Below are 19,260 nucleotides of genomic sequence, written 5' to 3' on the forward strand. Positions count from 1 at the left end.
AACTCATTCAATTTCAAAATCCATCCTTCCACTGTCTGTATTCCTTTTTCTTTCGAATATTTGGCAATCCTTGCAGCTGTCACCATATGCAGAAATTAGGTTCCAAACTGTTTTATCCACATTACTTAGAAAAAAAGACCTCATTTCTAAGGGAGGAAGCACTTGATCAAGGAGAACAGCAGGGTAGGTGACCACAGAGGGGGAAGCACATCTGTGTAAGTTTGCAAGTTTTTCTCCTGGGTTGTCTTTTCAAAACTTTTTCTTCTTCCTAACATAGAGGTGGGCAGCTTGGAGACTCCTATTTAATTTCATGTGACCTTCAGCATAATTTCCAAAGCTTTTGCAAGCGATCTGTTCAGATTTCTGTTAGGAGTGATTTGTGTCTTCCATAGGAGACAGTGGAATAATAATAAAAAAGATTAAATAGCCACATTTTAGTTCTCTTAACCTCTGAAGACTTTTGTCCATGGAAGCTAAATTTAGTTCCTGGTCTTCATGGTCCCATCCATGTCATTTTCCAGGGAATAATAACGAGGTACAGATAATCCTTGAGTTATGAATATCATGGAGCCTACCCATTATAGTCATAAGTTGTGATGGTCATAAAACAGATCAGTCATGTGATTTAAAAATCTTTATGGCGGTCATTAAGCAAACACAGTGGTGCTAAGCAAATGCTGTGGTGGTTAAGCCAAAACCCATTGTTTGCAAAAGTGCAGTTTTGCTGAAAACTGGAAGTCCCAAAACTGGAAGGAAGACAAAACCATTATAACATGGGGTCATGTGACCAGAAGACACTACAAATACTAAAAATATGGCTATATGCCAAATATCTGAAGTTATTATGGTGGCAGGGTGACTGTTGAAATTTGGATCCAGGTCATAAGTCCCATTTTCCTGGTAGGTCATAACTTGAAACAGTCACTAAGTCACTGGTTGTGTTTTACAATGGAGAAAAACAAGGTTTTACACATAGGCAAGAAAAAACAAAGGTACAAGTACAGATTACTCAGAAATAGTAACTGTGAGAATGACCTTGGAGTCCTAGTGAACAATCACTGAAACATGAGCCAGCAATATGCGGTGGCAGCCAAAAAAGCTAATACAAGTCCTTGGTTGTATAATCAGAGGCACAGAATCAAAATCACATGCAGTATTAGTACCACTTTATAAATCCTTGGTAAGACCACAGCTGGGGTACTTCATCCAGTTTTGGTCACATTACAAAAAAGATGTTGAGACTTTGGAAAAAGTGCAAAGAAGAGCGACTAAGATGATTAAAGGCCTGGAGATAAAAACATATGAAGAACAGTTGCAGGAATTGAGTATGGCTAGTCTAGAGAAAAGAAGGACTAGGGGGAGAACTTGATAGCATCCTTCTAGTATTTAAGCACCTGCCACACAAAGAAGAGGGAATCAAGCTTTTCTCCAAAGCACCTGAAGGCAGGAGAGGAAGCAACAATGGGTGGAAACTAACCAAAGAGAGAAGCAACATGGAATTAAGGAGAAACTTCCTAACAGTGAGGACAATTAACCAGTGGAACACCTTGCCTTCAAAAGTTGTGAGTGCTTCACCACTGGAGGTTTTCAAGAAAAGATTGGAGAGCCACCTGTTTGAAATGGTACAGGGTCTCCTGCTTGAGCAGGGGGCTGGACTAGAAGATCTTTCCAGCTGTATTCCGATTCATTATTTTTCCTAGGATGCTATTTAATTTTGTAGTCTAGGTTTCTGCTCTGGAATGAAGAGCTGTTCTTAAACAGTCTGATGTTGCTTACCTTCTTCATGCCCCATCTCAGCTGTTGTTATGTATATCAGATACTCAAATGCATTTTCTCTCTTTTGTTTCCTCTCTTGTAGAACCAATGTTGTGGTGCTCAGGATCCAGATGATTGGAACCTCAACATTTATTTCAACTGTAGCAGCGCGAGCAAAAGTCGGGAAAGATGCGGAGTCCCCTTTTCCTGTTGTATCCAAGATCCTGCAGTGAGCTACTTCCTGTCTCCTTGTCCCAACTTATTCTCCAAAGCACCTGAAGGCAGGACAAGAAGCAACGGATGGAAACTAATCAAGGAGAGAAGCAACCTAAAACTAAGGAGAAATTTCCTGACAGAACAATGAATCAGTGGAACAGGTTACCTCCAGAAGTTGTGGGTGCTCCATCACTGAAAGTTTTCAAAAACAGTTTGAACAACCGTTTTTCTGGAATGGTTTAGGGTTTCCTGCCTGATCAGGGTGTTGGACTCGAAGACCTTCAACATTCTAATCTGAACCCTTGATCAGGCAGGAAACCCTATCCCATTTCAGACAAAAGGTTGTCCAATCTCTTTTTGAAAACCTCCAGTGATGGAGCATCCACAACTTCTGGAGGCAACCCGTTCCACTGATTCATTGTTCTCACTGTCAGGAAATTTCTCCTTAGTTCTAGGTTGCTTCTCTCCTTGATTAGTTTCCATCCATTGGTGGTTGTCCTGCTTTCAGGTGCTTTGGAAAATAGGTTGGCCTCTCCTTTCTGACAACCCCTCAGATATTGAAGCACTGTTATCATGTCCTCCCTAGTCCTTCTTTTCATTAGACAAGACCTAACCAATTCCTGCAACCATTCTTCATATATTTATCCTCCCATCCCCTAATCATCTTTGTTGTTCTTCTCTGCACTTTTTCTAGAGTCTCAACATCTTTTCTCTAATCAAAGAAGTCGATTTAGCTATTTCAGCAAATTCCATAATCTTCACCAACCATTCCTCTATTGTGGACAATACCAAATCTATCTTTGTGCATACAGTAACTTTGTTGTGGTTATCATATATAAAAACAAAGTTCTATTATTTTTTTCCCCACTGATTGTCCATCAGTCCCAAGAGGAAGACTTCTGGCCTCAATTGCATATTAATCTTTAAAATCCTCTGACTCAGAATACATATCTAAATCCAGAATTTTACAGTTTTTTTACACATCCACCAAATAATGACAAAATATCCCTCCACATTGTCATATTTCAACATAAATTTGATGCACCTTTATACATTCTAGACAATGTCTCTGATTACTCCTATCAATGGTACGTCATTTTGTAAAAAATCTCTTCAAGGTGATAACATAACATAAATTTCAATTCTTTTGGCTGCAGTCTTTACCCTTATTCCATGCATTACATATTACATATCCATATCCATATTACAACCAAATTTTTTTTAGCTCCCTTTATCATACATTCTCTTACTGGTTCCTTAACCGTATTTTTTAAATCAAAAAATCCACAAATGACAAAGTAATAAATTGAAAATAAATTGATGCTACATCATTTTCCAGGAATGCTTCACATGTTTCAGCTTTGGTCTCTGGCATAAGAATTGATCATGTCACATGCATAAAGGCTGATTTATAGGATTGCCCACAACTGCCCGTAGCTCTTGCCACATATCTATGCTGCAAAGAGTTAGGGTTAGCATAGGTTCCAGATGGCCACAGATGGGTCAATGCAAACACCTCTCAAGGCCCAACTGGGCGTTGTGTAGAGATGCACATCCCGCATGTTGATTGGTTGATCCATCGTCCTGTTCTGTGCTTTGCTGTTCAAGTGCTCCCTAGTCAAAATGTTAACATTTGCAGATGTATGAATGCAACAACTGTGCAGCCATCTACGAATGACCGATGTGGATGTTCCCTCATGTGCAGTGCCAGAGAAGCCTGCTTGACGCTTAACCTTTTAACCAGATTGAGCCATTTACAGAATTTAGATTAATAGTGAAGGATTACAGAGCTTCATGTTCAGGTGTACTTTTGTTCTGGAATATTGTGAGACAGTTTTGGTCTGCTATGATTGCTATGTTGGAAAATTGAAGCAAAAACGGTGTCATTGAGAATCCTTGGTGGAAAGGTGAAATAAATCTCTTCCCTGAAGTGTTGTGAGAAGTTATGTCAACTCCTTTTCTTCTCTCTCTTCAGCAAAATGTGGTGAATACCCAGTGTGGCTATGATGTCAGAAATATGGTGAGTATTTCCTAATTCTCCCTTTCCTTCCCTTTCCTCATTCCTCACATCCTTTCATCATCCTAGTGTTCTGTAGAACAGAAGCCCACAAACCTTTGGGCACCAGGGACCAGTTCCGTGGAGTGAGGGTTTTTCCGTGGACCGGAGGGGGCATGGTTTTGTGTTCTGCCTACGTCCCACAGATGAGGCTTTGCTTGTTTGTGCAGACTGGCCTGCCATGGATTGGTGCTGGTTCACGGATTAGGAACCCCTGCTGTAGAAGATAGGGGATTTTGGGTGGAAAAAAAGAATAAAGCAAATGATTAGCCAATGAAACATGCCCCCAACAACCTGGGTCCTCGTTTTACCTACTTCGGAAGGATGGAAAGCTTGAGCCCAGTGAGATTTGAACTGCAGAATTACAGGCAGCTGGCAGTCAGCAGAAGTAGCCTGCAGTACTGCATTCTAAACACTGTGCCACCGCGGCTCTAAAGCATGGAAGACTTCTTACCTCCAGGCTGGTGTGGTTCCTTTGTGCAGCTGGTGAACTGAAGATTTGTTCCTTGAACCTTGTGTTTCTCAGAATGGATAAATTGCCATTTTGTTTAGAGCTTTGGCTGCCCTGTAAGGATCAAGTTGACTTTCAGATTGCTCCCTCCGGTGTTTAATTTTGAGAAGTACACAATATATTTTTTTGTCTTGTCCCTTATGGATGAATGGGTAGCTTTTCCTCCAGGTCCTCTTTATTTATCACCGTAAACTGGCATGGTGCCTAGTTCAATCCCACACCAAAATCCAATTGTTCTCAGCCTTGTTTTCTGTCTGGCAACCACCGATTTTCCTCCTGATGTTCAGATTCTGCAGGATGGTTTGGTTGAGTCAAAATATATTTAGGGTGATGATGTTGGTGGAAGAAAGAGATGCCCTCCAGGGTTGCCCACAAAACATCTGCATGAATGGTTCTTCGTGTCCACATCCGCTCAATTCAATTCAGTTCATTTCTGTCTGTCTGATAATTGTTGGTAGCAATTTGGAGGAATTTTGCTGAGTAACGCACATATCCATCGCATTGATGACATTTGCTGACCAAAGGGCCCAAATATGAGGTTTGCTTGGCTGAAACTAGCTTTTCTAGGAAAATCATTGTAAGCATTTTATTAAGCAAAGCAGATTGTTTCCTGTTCTTGTTCTTTGAGTCTTCTTTTTATTGGAAAAAAAAATGAATGTCACCTCATTGGTTGTTTGTTTCACATCTAATTCTCCTTACAGTCATTCATTTAGTGATCATTTAAAGTTGCAACATGGCTGAAAAAGGTGACTTACAATTGGTCCTCAGACTTAAAATTGTATCAGCATCCCCATGGTCACATGATCAAAATCCAGGCGATGGCAACTGGCATGAATATATTATGGTTGTAGCATCCCGGGGTCACATGATTGGCATTTGCAAACTTCCCAACTGTCTTCTGACAAACAAAGTGAATGAGGGAAGCCAGATTTCCCTAAGTGCAGTGATTTCCTTAACAGCCATAGCAAAAATGGTTGTGAAATCTCACTTAACAAGTGCCTTGCTTAACAATGGTTCCAATTATGGTCATAAGTCAAGGACTACCTGTATTTTTGGCAACATCACAGAAATGGTTTGCCATTGTCTTCAGGGATTTTTCAACCAACCAACCAACCTACCAACCAACCAACCAACCAACCAACCTACTAACTAACCAATCTACCTACCTACATACCAACCAACCAACCAACCAACCTACCAACCAACCTACCAACCAACCAGTCGACTAACCAACCAACTGACTGACCGACCAACCAACCTACCAACCAACCAACCAACCAACAAAAACAATCTAAATAAATAAAATAAAAACTTCTCTTGTTCTGGAATTTTTTTGGTAGGTCTCGATCCAAGTACTAATCTTCCTTTGGGTCCTCCATCTCACCCATCTCCATTTCTTCTTTTAGCCTTCATCGAATTGGAATGAACGAATCTTCATGAGGGGCTGCATCACTGCTCTGCTAACCTGGCTGCCCAGAAATATTTATATTGTTGCAGGCGTCTTTGTTGCGATTTCATTATTGCAGGTGAGTGACTGCAGGCTACATATTTAATTTATGCATTTCCCAACTTGTCAAGGATTGACCCCCATTCCCATCATCTGTAAGAGATGGTCTGCAACACATTTCATTACAAACGAGTTTGAGCTGAAAACTTCACAACATGTCCTGTTTTGTAGGCCAAATGGGCTTTGGGGGGATCATTTTCTAACATTATTTTGAGAATAAAAGAGGCCTTGGAAAGTGAACCTGCTGTGAAGTTTTGTCCTGAACAGAGTTTGAAGCCTGATACCAGTAGATACCAAATTGATACCAAATTGTAGAGCGCCACTACAATTTGTATATTTCTTACAGAGGGACACCAAGTTAGAGATGTAACGATGTCATTCAAAGATGCTGTATTTTATCTAAAGTGCAGTGCAATGTAGAATGAGGAAGTATACAGCTCTTCCTTTTTTTTATACTTCTTTTGCTACCGATGAATTATTGGCCATAGTAAAAGCCAGGTTGAGAGAACTGAGCTGCATGCTGCTTTGGAAAACTTCTATATATTAGACTGCAAAGGCTAAAACCTTTTCTAAGGCTATGACTCTGAGAAAATCGACAGATTTCAATTATTTCAATAACCGAAGAGAAGGTTTCAAGGTTTTTCTGATCTTACTAGAAGTGTTTTGAGATCAGAATATTTCTGGTGGGGTTAGAACATCCTGCTTGAGGTTTGAAAACAGGTTATTCTGAATTCTGCTTGTTTTGCACACATCTGTAACAAGGCCTGTCCAGAAGGCATCTCTCAATTCTTCAATTCTTCTTCAAACCTATCACAGTCCCTCCTTTCATCTCTAAAAGCTTGAGAAGAAGACAGCAGAGGAGTATGGAAACACCTCACTATATCATTTAAAGTTGGAGAAATATCATCGCCACTTTCAGAAATACCAGGACAGAGGTTCAGCCAGAATGTCTTTCTTTAGAACCTGGTCCCAAAGGTGTTTTATTCCAAAAAGGCAACTGGACTTTCTTGGTTTCTTTTTCCTTTGATAATGTTTTGCTTATCATCCAAGAAGTTTCTTCAATTTGAAAGTGGAACATTTTGAATTCAAAACACTTTATGTTCCCTGAAACCAGAGGTGGTATTCAGCCGATTTGCACTGGTTCAGGCGAACCGTTAGTGGAAATTTGGCGTAGTTCGCCGAACTGGTACTGACCTCTGTTTGGTCATGCCCCCAAACCGCTTGCCCGGTCCCTGCTCGCTCACCCTGCCCGCCCACTTGATGCTCGCCCTGCCTGCCTGCCCACCTTGCCCCATCCTGCCCCACCCCGCCCAGCCACTACTTGCAGAATCTAACCCCTCACCGTTGCTGGCAAAGGTAAGGCTGAAGGGCATGGGCCAGTGGGTGGGTGGGGGAGGGAGAGCTGGCGGAGGGGTGATACCAGCGGTGGGTGGCATGGGGAGGGAGGGGAGTATGTGGGAGATCGCGGCATTGGAGCTCTTCCCGTGTGTTTCCCAGCCTGGCCTGCAAGGGAAGCACGCGGGAGATCCTAGCTGCAGTTTACTTGTGAGCAACATTGGCCAGGAGAGGCATGAAGAAAGGCCAATGGTGCTCACGAATAAACTGAGGCTCATAAGGGGGGTCGAGCCTCACCGCTCACAACATCTTCACCTGAGGACATTGCTGGCAGCTGCTTCCTGCGTCAGGAGGTCTGTGCTCTTCTCGCTGCTGCTCGGCCTCGATGCGCAGAGACAGGACGCGGCGGTTTTTTTCGCCGCCTTCGAGCTGCAGGCGGCGAGCAGCAAAGCGAATAAGTCAGTGATCTGCCGGATGCCTCTAATCTGCAGTTTACTTGTGAGCACATTTACTAGTGAGCATGGTGCTCATGAGTAAACTGCAGAGTAGATGCAGCCGGCAGATTGCTGGCTTATTTGCTGTGCTGCTCGCTGCCTGCAGCTTGAAGGCAGCGAAAAATCTGCTGCCTCCTGCCTCCGTGCATTGAGGAGGCCAAGCAGCAGTGAGAAGAGCACAGACCTCCCGATGCAGGAAGCAGCTGCCAGTGAAGGTGGCACAGGTGAAGAAGTGAGCGGGGAGGCTTGAACCCCTTTGGAGCCGTGAAGCACTCGCTGCCCTTCTGACACCCGCCAAGCCTCCTCCCACCACGTTTCTCTTTCTCCTCACCAGAAGTGCTCACAAGTGACAAAACATCTGTTATTTTTGGGGATACTGCAGGATTGCCCCAATCTGGTCTTCAGTACATGGCTCGTCAGCCTCTGGACGTCAGATTCCCACCACCCAGCACCAGTTCAGAGGTTCCTTCCTCCGCCCCCCCCCACCCATGGACAGAGGGAGAGAGAGAGGGAGGGAGGGAAAAAGAGAGAGAAGAGAGGGGGGAAGGGAAAGAGAGACAGACACAGAGAGAGAAGGGGGAGGGAAAGGGAGAAGAGACGGGGAAAGGGAAAGAGAGACAGATACAGAGAGGGGAGAGGGAAAGAGAAGAGGAGGGGAAGGGAAAGAGAGAACAGACACAGAGAAAGGGGGAAAGAGAGAGACAAGATACAGAGAAAGATGAGAGAGAGATGAGAGGAGAGGAGGAGAGAGAAAGATAGAGAGGGAGAGATGAGAGAGATAGGGAGAAAGAAAGAGATGAGAGAGAAAGAGAGGAGATGACAGAGAGGGAGAAAGAGGAGAGGGAGAGAGGGAGAAAAGAGAGAGATAGAGAGAGAGATACCTGTTTAAAAGAAAATAGAAAAATAGCTCTTTGAGTGTTTAGGGTTGCAGACCCCTGAGTTAGGCAAACACCATAGTCGTTAAGTGAACCTTGTGGTCATTAAGCGAACACTGTTGTTAAACAAGTCCATTTTCCCCAATGGGCATTTTTAAATGGAAACCAGGAGGAATTGTTGGAAACTGGCAAAAACATAGAAAACCTCAGTCACATGACTGTGTGGGATGTTGTAACTGGTCGTGTGTGTGTGTATGTGCATGGCTGTCAAAACTCTAAAAACAGATCAAGTAGTTGTGGGGAGATCAGTCGTAAATTTGAACACTTGCTAAGCAACTGGCCATTAAGCGAGGACCACTTGTATTTGGTTTGCCTTAAGGGTTCAGAGCTGTATGGAATCTGGTTTCCTTTGACCCTTTGGGGGATTGCAAAAGGTCCGGAATGCAGGAATCCTCGTAGGGGGAACAAGGATCGTGACCACCAAGCCATACCCACCAGTCACATGACCACCAAGCTACACCCACCCAGTCATATGACCACCAAGCCACGCCCACCAAACAAGCCACACCCACAGAACTGGCAGTAAAAAAAATTTGAATACCACCACTGCCTGAAACCACATGAAATATTGATTAAGTGCCATCATGTCTGTGTTGACTTAGCAACCACATAGACAGATTTTTTACATCACCAAACCTTTGGGCACCAGGGACCAGTTCTGTGGAGAGAGGATGGGACTGCGCTTGTTTCTGGCATACCATGGACCAGTGCTGGTCCTAGACCCCTGTTCTACATGACAATCTGCCCCTAGCTTGATCCTTCAAATCTTCTATGGTGCACCAATCACCACTGAAACAGAGTCCGTCCACCCTATTGCTGCTGCTGCTGCTGCTGTTGCTGCTGCTTCTCCTCCTCCTCCTCCTCCTCCTCCTCCTCCTCCTCCTCCTCCTCCTCCTCCTCCTCCTCCTCCTCCTCTTTATTTATTTATTTATTTATTTATGTATTTATTTTTCAAATTTCTATACCGCCCTTCTCCTTTCGGACTCAGGGCGGTGAACAGCCAAGTAAAACACTTTATATACAAAAGTTAAAATAGATTTAAAATAATTAAATAATTTGGCCCATAATTAAAACATTTCAATTTAAAACCAATTTCAAATTTTAAAAACCCCATCATAAAATCAGGACAGCCTGGCTAACTGAAAGAGGTAGGTTTTAAGGCCCGATGAAAAGTCCAAAGGTCTGGGATCACTCGTATCTCTGGGGGTAGATTGTTCCAGAGGGTAGGTGCCACCACAGAGAAGGCTCTCCCCCTGGGGGTCGCCAGCCGACATTGTCTGGCCGACGGCACCCTGAGGAGGCCCTCTCTGTGGGAACGAACTGGCCGGTGGGAGGCAATTGGTGGCAGAAGATGGTCCCGTAAGTACCCTGGCCCTAAGCCATGGAGCGCTTTAAAGGTGATCACCAACACCTTGAAGCGCACCCGGAAGTCCACCGGAAGCCAATGCAGCTCGCGCAGGAGAGGAGCTCCCATAATCCCCCGCGCAGCCGCATTCTGCACCAGTTGGAGCCTCCGGGTGCACCCCAAGGGGAGCCCAATATAGAGAGCGTTACAATAGTCCAGATGAGACTACTACTACTACTACTACTACTACTACTACTACTACTACTACTACTTCTTCTTCTTCTTCTTCTTCTTCTTCTTCTTCTTCTTCTTCTTCTTCTTCTTCTTCTTCTTCTTCTTCTTCTTCTTCTTCTTCTTCTTCTTCTTCTTCTTCTTCTTCTTCTTCTTCTCCTCCTCCTTCTCCCTCCCCCTCCCCCTCCCCTCCTCCTCCTCCTTTTCCTCTTCCTACTTTTTCCTGTTCCTCTTCCCACCTTTCCAAGCATCAGAGCCTTCTCCAGAGAACTAGGTCTTTGACTAACATCTCCAAGGTACAATAATTTTAGGCTGATCATTCGTGCCTTGTGGACATGAAAGAGCCAACAAGATAATATTGGTTTCTGTCGTTATTTGGGGAAATGTGTGAAATCACTTATCTACTCTAAATTGGACTTCTCTCTCTCCCCCTCCCACCCCCCCATTTTTCATTAGATATTTGGGATTTTCCTGGCTAAGACGCTGATTTCTGATATTGATGCAGTGAAGTCCGGCTTTTATTTACCAAGATAAAAACTATCCACAAAGACCAATTGATCATCATTCTTTGTACCACGATTGTAAAGGGAAACAAAAGGAAGCCGGAGGCTTAGAAAACATTGAATTCATCTAGAACTTAAAGCCACTATATGTCTTTGGTTAAAATGCTGGATGGCCTCCTGCTCTAATTTTTGTGAATTGTTTTTCAACATTGTTTTGTTTGAAGGAGACACATTCACCTCCAGCCTTCCTCTGCATGCTGATGGGTGAAGACCAGGGCGTGCAACCCCAACCTCCTCTTAGTGATGTCCGTATCAGGACCACTGTCTCTATTTTCTTTTTTCCTCCTTTTTCTTTACAATATTTTGAAATTAGAATGTTACATTCCAAATGTTGATCAGTGCCTAGAAAAAAAAAAGAAGTCGCACGATGCCAAATAATTATATCTTAAGGGTGTGGAGATGGGAGAGAAAGGCCTGTAAGATTATGCTGATACTGAAAACACGTTCAGGGAATATTGTGCATGTTGACAAATGGAAGTATATTGTTTGTGAGTTTTTACATGGAAGCCATGTATGTAGAGTTGTATGGATGGGTGGGATGAACAATTCCTGATCTTCCTTAACCCTTTGGTTGGACCTCATGCATAGAGAAGATGGGTGTTTTCTTCTTGTGGAACAGTTCCAATTAATCCATTTGAGATGGTATGAGATCTGGAGAGGACACTGGCTTTGCTTTAGAAGGAACTCTCATCAGATTGAAAATCTTTACCTAAGTGGATTTATAAAAACAAACAAACAAATGCTATTCTTTTCATTCTCTGGTGTCGAGACTGGATTCTCGTCATTTCTTTATTTTAGACTTTTGTAAAATTGGTCTTGTTATTTATAGAGGTTTGGAAAAGAGAATGTATTGTTCTGCAGCATAGCTAACATTGCAGGAAGTGATTACACATGATACAAAATCACATTCACTGACTGTCATTGCTAAATTTAATGAAGTATAGTTCTAAAAAAAAAGTCACACATAGAACTGAAATACGTTCTATTTCCCTCCCTCTCTATGATAGCATTTAAAACTGGTTTTCCTAAATATTAAAGAAAAATTGGATGCATTTTAACATTCAAATGTGTTGACAGGGGAAAACAACACAGAATGCCTTATGTATAGTCCACTTTTCTTCTGTGGATAGTTGGAGTACTTAGACTTATTGGACATTAGCTCAACCTGAAAAAAGGGTCTACAACACGTCTTTGGTGCTTGGAACACATAAACCATGCATGATGTCTTCAACAGCTTATTTAATCTCATATTTACTGCTTCTCTGAAAGCTGAACTGCCTATAAAAACTGGAAGGCCTTCAGATATGAAAGCTGAGTGTCATCCTGCCCAGTCTATTGTAAATTAAACAGGAGTTTAATTTTCTGTGGTCCTTCAGGTTTTACTGAACTAGCTTTTCCAAGTTCTTTGGAGAAGGTAGCCCAGTGGGGCTTGTAGCTCAACAACAGGGCATCTTCTAATAATGGTCAAAGCCTGCAGGTTGGAAATTTGAGGACTTGCAGGTTCAAGATGAAGGGCAGATCCAATTTAGAAGACAATGATCTGGCACATATCAGACAAAAATTTTGTTTTCTGAAAATGTGAAGAATACAGTTGAGTCTTATGGAACGTGCACTATTTTTTCCAGGAAACTAATCTGTGATTGTCATGGGCATTGATGACTGGAGCTTTTACACCTTAGAGGGTTCTTCAGTAATTTCAGTTTATATTCCTCTAAAATACAGCTTTGGGACAATGTAGTCAATTATGTATTTCAGGGATTATTAGAATAATTTCACAGTACGTCATTTAGCCAATACACACTTACTTGGGAGAGAGTCTTATTAACTAGATGTATTTCCATATGGGCATTTAGAGGATTACACTGGACATGAAACACTTTGACTACTTTAAGAAAATATCTAAGCATTAAAGCTGATTAGCTACAATTGGACTGATGTCTTCAGATTGGTTCAGGTTTCTAATTCAGTTTAGAAAACTGAGTTACGTTTATTATTAGATGTAGTCTTTTAAGTGTAGATCTGGTCTTGATTTGGAGGCATTCAATTCAACAATTTACATTGCCTTTCCAATTTGATTTGACCACCATATACTATTTAATACTGCAGTATCTAGTGGTCAAATCAACTATAAGGTTTTACAAAGCCTTAGTAAGATCACACCTCGAGTACTGTATCCTGTTGTGGTCACCACAATATAAAAAAGTTGTTGAGACTTTGGAAAGAGTGCAGAGAAGAGCAACAAGGATAATTAGGGGTCTGGAAGCTAAAATATGAAGAACAGTTACAGGAATTGGATATGTGTAGTCTAATGAAAAGTACAAACATCCCTTTCACATCAACATCAGAACTGTTTGTACATTCAGCCCTAAATTTTAACAAGCATCAATGATTCTGAATGAATTTGTGATAACATATTTTGTATCCAACATCCTGATTTCTCCAATTCAGCAAAGTGTGATCCTGTTTATCATTACAACCTTAGTAGTAATTCAAGTAGTAATTCAAGGCAACAGTGAGAAGAGAATGCATGAAACATACAAAGAATGATTGGAGGAACTGGGTATGTAGTCTAGTAAAAAGAAGGACGAGGGATGACATGATAGCAGTGTTTCAATACTTGAAGAACTGCCACAAGGAAGAGGAGGCCAACTTATTTACCAAAGCACCTGAAGGCAAGAGAAGAAACAATGGATGGAAACTAATCAAGGAGAGAAGCAACCTAGAACTAAGGATAAATTTCTTAATAGTGACAGCAATTAACCAGTGGAAAGGCTTGCCTTCGGAAGTTGTGGGTTTTGAAAGTTGTGGCTTTCAAAAAAAGAATGGACAACCATTTATTTGAAATGGTATCTGAAAAGGGTCTCCTGCAGGGGGGTTGGACTAGAAGACTCCAAGGTCCCTTCCAACTCTGTTATTCTATGTTCTATTTATGTGTAAGTCTCCATGTTGAGTATTTGCATACCACTACAAAAATGCATGTTTGAGTGTCCTTTGAAAATTATTAGGGTGCCAAAGTGCATAATGTGGCTTGAATTTTACAACTTTTCATTGTGGTTGGTTTTTCAGGAATGCAACTTTCTGACACCGTATGAAGCTTCAATTTGTATAATTTTATATATTTTTAAAGCTATTCAGTTCCATAAAAATGCACTGTTTATACAATTCTCTTGTCTAAAATAGATCTTTTCTCTGCTAGAAAAGATGAGAGAGAGAGAGGGAGAAAGAGAGGAGAGGGAGAAAAGAGAGAGACAGAGAGAGAGATATCTGTTTAAAAGAAAATAGAAAAATGGCTCTTTGAGTGTTTAGGGTTGCAGACCCCTGAGTTAGGCAAACACCATGGTCATTAAGTCAACCTTGTGGTCATTAAGTGAACACTGTGATTGTTAAACAAGTCCATATTCCCCAATGGGCATTTTTAATTTATTTTTAATTTATACACTGTTTATACAATTCTCATGTCTAAAATAGATCTTTTCTCTGCTAGGAACACTGGGTGCTACTGTTTTGTGTAAAGTTGGTTTTAAAACACACCCGCCTCTTGAGAATTTACAGCCCTATTTTTGTGGACTAATGAAGCAAAAACGTTGCCAAGGTGGGGGAAAAAAGTTGTTCTTGCAATGTGTCAGTTGTTTTTTCACTGGATACAAATCATTCTGAGTTGTGTTTGCTGAATATCCATGGCCAGAGAGGACAGTTTCTGATGTGGACTGGTGAAAAATGATTCATTTTTGGGGAATAGGGGACAGCCATCATTTCATGCTGCATAGTTGAAACCAGAATTAGGAGTGTTGATGGCTTTCAGTACTGAATCGCAAGTGTGTTCTGAGCATCTCCATTTCTGGGGCAATTAGGCTGAGAATGACATATTGGTTTTCAGCCATTGGCCCCTTGACATAGCTCTTTTGTCAACTCAAATTTCTGAAACTGTCCATTTTCCAGTGTCTATTTACCATAATCCATTACAGAACACCAAAAAAAAAAAAAAAAAAAAAGGTGGGGGCGAGCTATCTCATTTTGAAGACTTCCAAGGTCCCTTCCAACCCTTCTATGTTTTTAGGAAATCCAGTTAATGTTTCATTGTCACCACAATGCAAAAAAGATTCTGAGAATTTAGCGTGCAGAGAAGAAAAAGACAATCATGTTACACTTGTGTCAATGGTGCTTCCAGGTTGAAAGGATTAGCCGATGACATTACCATTGCCCAGGGAACGCCCAGTTGGGAACTTTTTTCATGTCCCGCGAAGGAGCTTGAGTGAAGGATGGGAGCTCACCCTATCCCACAGCAGCACTCGGGTCTCAAACACAGGCTTGCTGACCTCCAACCCAGTGTTTAATCGTACAAGCCACCATACTCTTCTACAAAGATGATAAAGGATTTGGAGCCTAAATCATATGATGTAGGGTTGAGAGAACTACAGTAGGTAGGTCTATCCCCTCGAAAAGAAGGATTAAGGGGGACATGAGAAATGTCTTCTAGTACTTGGGGGGCTGTCACAGAGAAGACTCATTCTCCAAAGCACCTGAGGGCAGATCAAGAAGCAATTAGGGGGGGAAGCTCGTCAGAGGGACATCCAACCTGGAAATAAGGAGGACCTTCCTGGCAGTGAGAACAATTAATCAATGAAACAACTTGCCTCCTAGAGTGGTGGGTGCTCCATCACTGCAGGTTTTCAAAAATAGACCGGACAACCATCTGACTGAGATGATATAAGGTCTCCTGCCTTGAGCAGAGGACACAACTAGAAGACCTGTGAGGTCCCTTCCAGCTTTTTGATGCTATGTTCTATTGGTGGGGCAACCAGCCAAGCAGCTCTACCAAACTCAGCTGTTGGCCATATGAATAATTGGACAAAACAATATTTGAGACTTGAAAATGATAAATTGTTCACCCAGAGGATAGTGTCAGGATTCTGGCAAAGAAACAACAGCAGTGACTATAGCAGAGCTTCTAAAGGTTAAGATACTGGCTGGAAAATCCATCGGTTGATGAAATACTCAACATTATTCGTATCTGTGTAGCAATTAGTTCCAGAACTGCACAGAGGGTCATCCTCTTGAGGCTTCCTTTTCCTTCCTCTTGGCTGAAGGCATTTCAAGCAGGTTCCCCAGGAACGGTTTCCAGAAAGACATCTTGGGGAAATAAAAGGGATATTGAGTGAAAGCAAGGAGCATGTATATTCCTGGGCTGGGCTGGTTTAATATCTTTCTGAGTCTCTTCCTCAAAGACAGTCGCATTGAAGATAGACCTTTCCTGTGGTTTTGATAGTGACAGAAAAGGCATGTTGTAAATTCACAGCATGCAGTAAATTCTTGATTTCCTAGAGGTGGTGCCTAACCGCCAAATGCTACCTTTTATTGTTATTGCTGTTTTTGTTGTTGTCTTCCCTGACCATGCTACTTAATAGAAATTAGTCGTGTTCAAAATCTGGTGCAGAGGGCACCCATTAGGGAGGTGCACAAAATGGAAAACTCGAACCCCCTGACCTCAGAGCCAAAATAGTCCCACCTGAAATGTTCCACAGACTGGAAAATCTTCAGTGGGGTGCTGCCCTTACTAGCATCTTCAGTGCTGGATGGGATTAACACCAGGTAAACAATCAGGCAGCAAACAACAGACTAATCAAGGAACTACCACGGACAAAACCAAATAAGATAGAAGGTAGAAGATAACCTTTATGGTCACTTGTGTGTGCACAATGGCACACATTAGCAAGCCATCTTGAGAAACCCAGAAACTATATCAGAGTGCTTTTCATAGATTATAGCTCGGTCTTCAATACCATTCTGCCAAGCATCCTTATTGAAAAGCTGATTTACTTGGATTTTCCCACTTCCATTTGCGACTGGATCAAAGACTTTCTGAGGGACTGGCCACAAACAGTGAGGGTTGGGTCTGTCATATCCACCTCCCTGAAGCTTCGCACCGGCTCTCCACAGGGCTGTGTGCTCAGTCCCTACCTGTATTCACTGTACACACATGATTATGTATCGTCTGACCCATCCACTGTGAACATTAAGTTCGCAGATGATACCACCATATTAGACCTTATTACAGGTGGAGAAGAAACAGCATACAGGGGGAGGTTCAAAAACCACATGGTGCTTACAAAACAACCTACATCTGAACAACAGCAAGACAAAGGAGATGGTGTTAGACTTCCGGAAGAAGAGAGAGTAACCTGCCCCACTTTATATTGAGGGGGGCTGTGTGGAGAGAGTTTCCTCCTTTAAATTCCTGGGAGTCTATCTCAGTGAAGATCTCACCTGGAAAAACAACACGATCCAGGTGGCCAGGAAGAACCAACAGAGACTCCATTTACTTAGGCTTGCTGCCTTAGAAGAGTGAGGAAAATCCTCAGGAATGACTCACACCCTGGTCAGCCCTTCTTTATTCTCCTTCCATTGGGAAGGAGATATAGAAGCATAGGCAGCTGCACAAACAGGCTGAAGAACAGTTTTTATCCATGGGCTGTCAGACTCCTGAATGAAAAATAACTCTACAAGAACATAGCACGATTGACTTGTGGGACCGGCACGACATGCAATAAGTTTACATGGTGCAATACGATTGGGTGTTTGTTAGTAGGATTCACTGGACTAGGGATTTTTTTTTTGTCTTTCACTGAATTGTATTGTGTTGGGGGAATGCACGAAGGGAGGCTCAGCCAATCTCATTGTACACATGTTCTCTGAAAATAAAGGTTTGAATTGAATTGAATTAAAATGAAATTCTCTCTCTCTCTCTCTCTCTCTCTCTCTCTCTCTCTCTCTCTCTCTCTCACACACACACACACACACACACACACACACACACACACACCCCTTCGCAAGCTAAAGTATTCCTTCCCAGGTGGATTCTGGTGACCACCTACACCTATCCATGCAGGTTTCTTGGCAACTTTAAGGAGTTGGTTTGCCATGGCTTGCTGTCACTTGTGGAGATCTGCATGAAGCAGTTATGAGAGAAAAAAACCCAGCAAGTTCAGAAACACTGTTAAAATAGGAATATAAGACAGTCAGTTTGACTATTCTGCATTTTCCAACAAATGCAGAGCTGCATTGGATACTTAGGAAAGATTTAGAATATCCAAATTCTTTTCATTATCTGCTTCCAGTAAGTACCAAGCTTGAGCAGAGATTCACAGAGAATGAGGAAGAAGGGTAGGAACACTCCACCTCCTAACCAGCCAATCATGTCAATTAATTTAAGTCCAGTGATCAATGGGATGAAAGATGTTGCCCTCAGATCTTTTCCATCTATTCACACTCAGAATTTCTCTAACATCTGAACTGATTGGATCGTTCTAACCCAGGTATGTTCCTGTCAAGGCTGAGTATTGTCTTCTCTGTGCACAGCTGGAAGGGGTGAAGGTAGAGCAATGAAGGATGGAGGGAACCCCTGCCATGAAGTAGAAACTGACAGCCTGAAGTTCTCAGGGTAGCACATCAATTATGTCAACAACTACTCTTATTCAAAGCCAGAGAGCATAAAGCAAAGAAGACTTTTGAAGATGGGAAAAGCAGGAAGAAGTAAGGAATTTAAACTCACATGGATATAAAAGTGAACTCCAGCCTCATGCTGTTGAAGGCAATCAACTGTTCTACATGGCTTTAGTTTGCAGGAAACATTCTTAGCTAGCTGAACCATATTGAGCATTTGATAGATTGTGGGTGAGTTTTAGCTCAACAACCAGATTAATCTGTATGGTTAGGCTAGGCTAGGATGGAAAACAGGGTAGGGTAGGGTAGGGTAGGGTAGAATAGAATAGAATAGAATAGAATAGAATAGAATAGAATAGAATAGAATAGAATAGAATAGAATAGAATAGAATAGAATAGAGCAACAGAACAGAACACAATTCTTTATTGGCCAAAGACAAACAAACACACAAAGAATTTGTCTCTGGTGCAGAAGCTCTGTATATATAAACATACAGTGTACATACAAGCATACAAACACAAACTCGGTGTACACACATAAGCTCTCAGTGTACTTACAAATAACATAATCATAAATTGTAAATCATAAGATAATCATAAGATACAAACAACAAAGATACCCAACTGGTGATCAATAGGGCCACAGATGTCACAATCTGATCACCTTGAAGTGAATGTTCCTCCACTTTTATTCCTCCCTGCCCCACACATGCCTTAGGATTGAATCTTTGGTTATAGATTCTTTTTTTTAAAAAACATTTTTTATTCTTTTTTTTTTTTTAATAGATGAATTGTCTTACTGCCTCTCTCTATCAGTTCACCCGGTATATTAACATGTTTCTAATTATTGGCATTTGTAATTCTGTGCAAGT

The 19,260-nt window shown here is 41.9% G+C and overlaps 1 protein-coding gene across 3 annotated transcripts in view; it reads left to right on the forward strand.

Moving 5' to 3' along the window:
- Positions 1–17,661, forward strand: part of TSPAN14 (tetraspanin 14) — a 135,558-nt gene extending 117,897 nt beyond the window's left edge. For all 3 annotated transcript variants that reach the window (XM_070946444.1, XM_070946445.1, XM_070946446.1), the window contains 4 exons: positions 1,859–1,984; positions 3,947–3,991; positions 5,945–6,064; positions 10,842–17,661. In XM_070946444.1, the coding sequence (XP_070802545.1) occupies positions 1,859–1,984; positions 3,947–3,991; positions 5,945–6,064; positions 10,842–10,919 (369 nt within the window). In that variant the 3' untranslated portion in view covers positions 10,920–17,661. The remainder of the gene's footprint in view (positions 1–1,858; positions 1,985–3,946; positions 3,992–5,944; positions 6,065–10,841) is intronic.
- The last annotated feature ends 1,599 nt before the right edge of the window (positions 17,662–19,260 follow it).

This window comes from Pituophis catenifer, unplaced genomic scaffold, assembly GCF_029215685.1.
Source record: "Pituophis catenifer annectens isolate HBS135680 unplaced genomic scaffold, rPitCat1.0.hap2 SCAF_6, whole genome shotgun sequence".
In the NCBI taxonomy this organism is placed as follows: Eukaryota; Metazoa; Chordata; class Lepidosauria; order Squamata; family Colubridae; genus Pituophis; species Pituophis catenifer.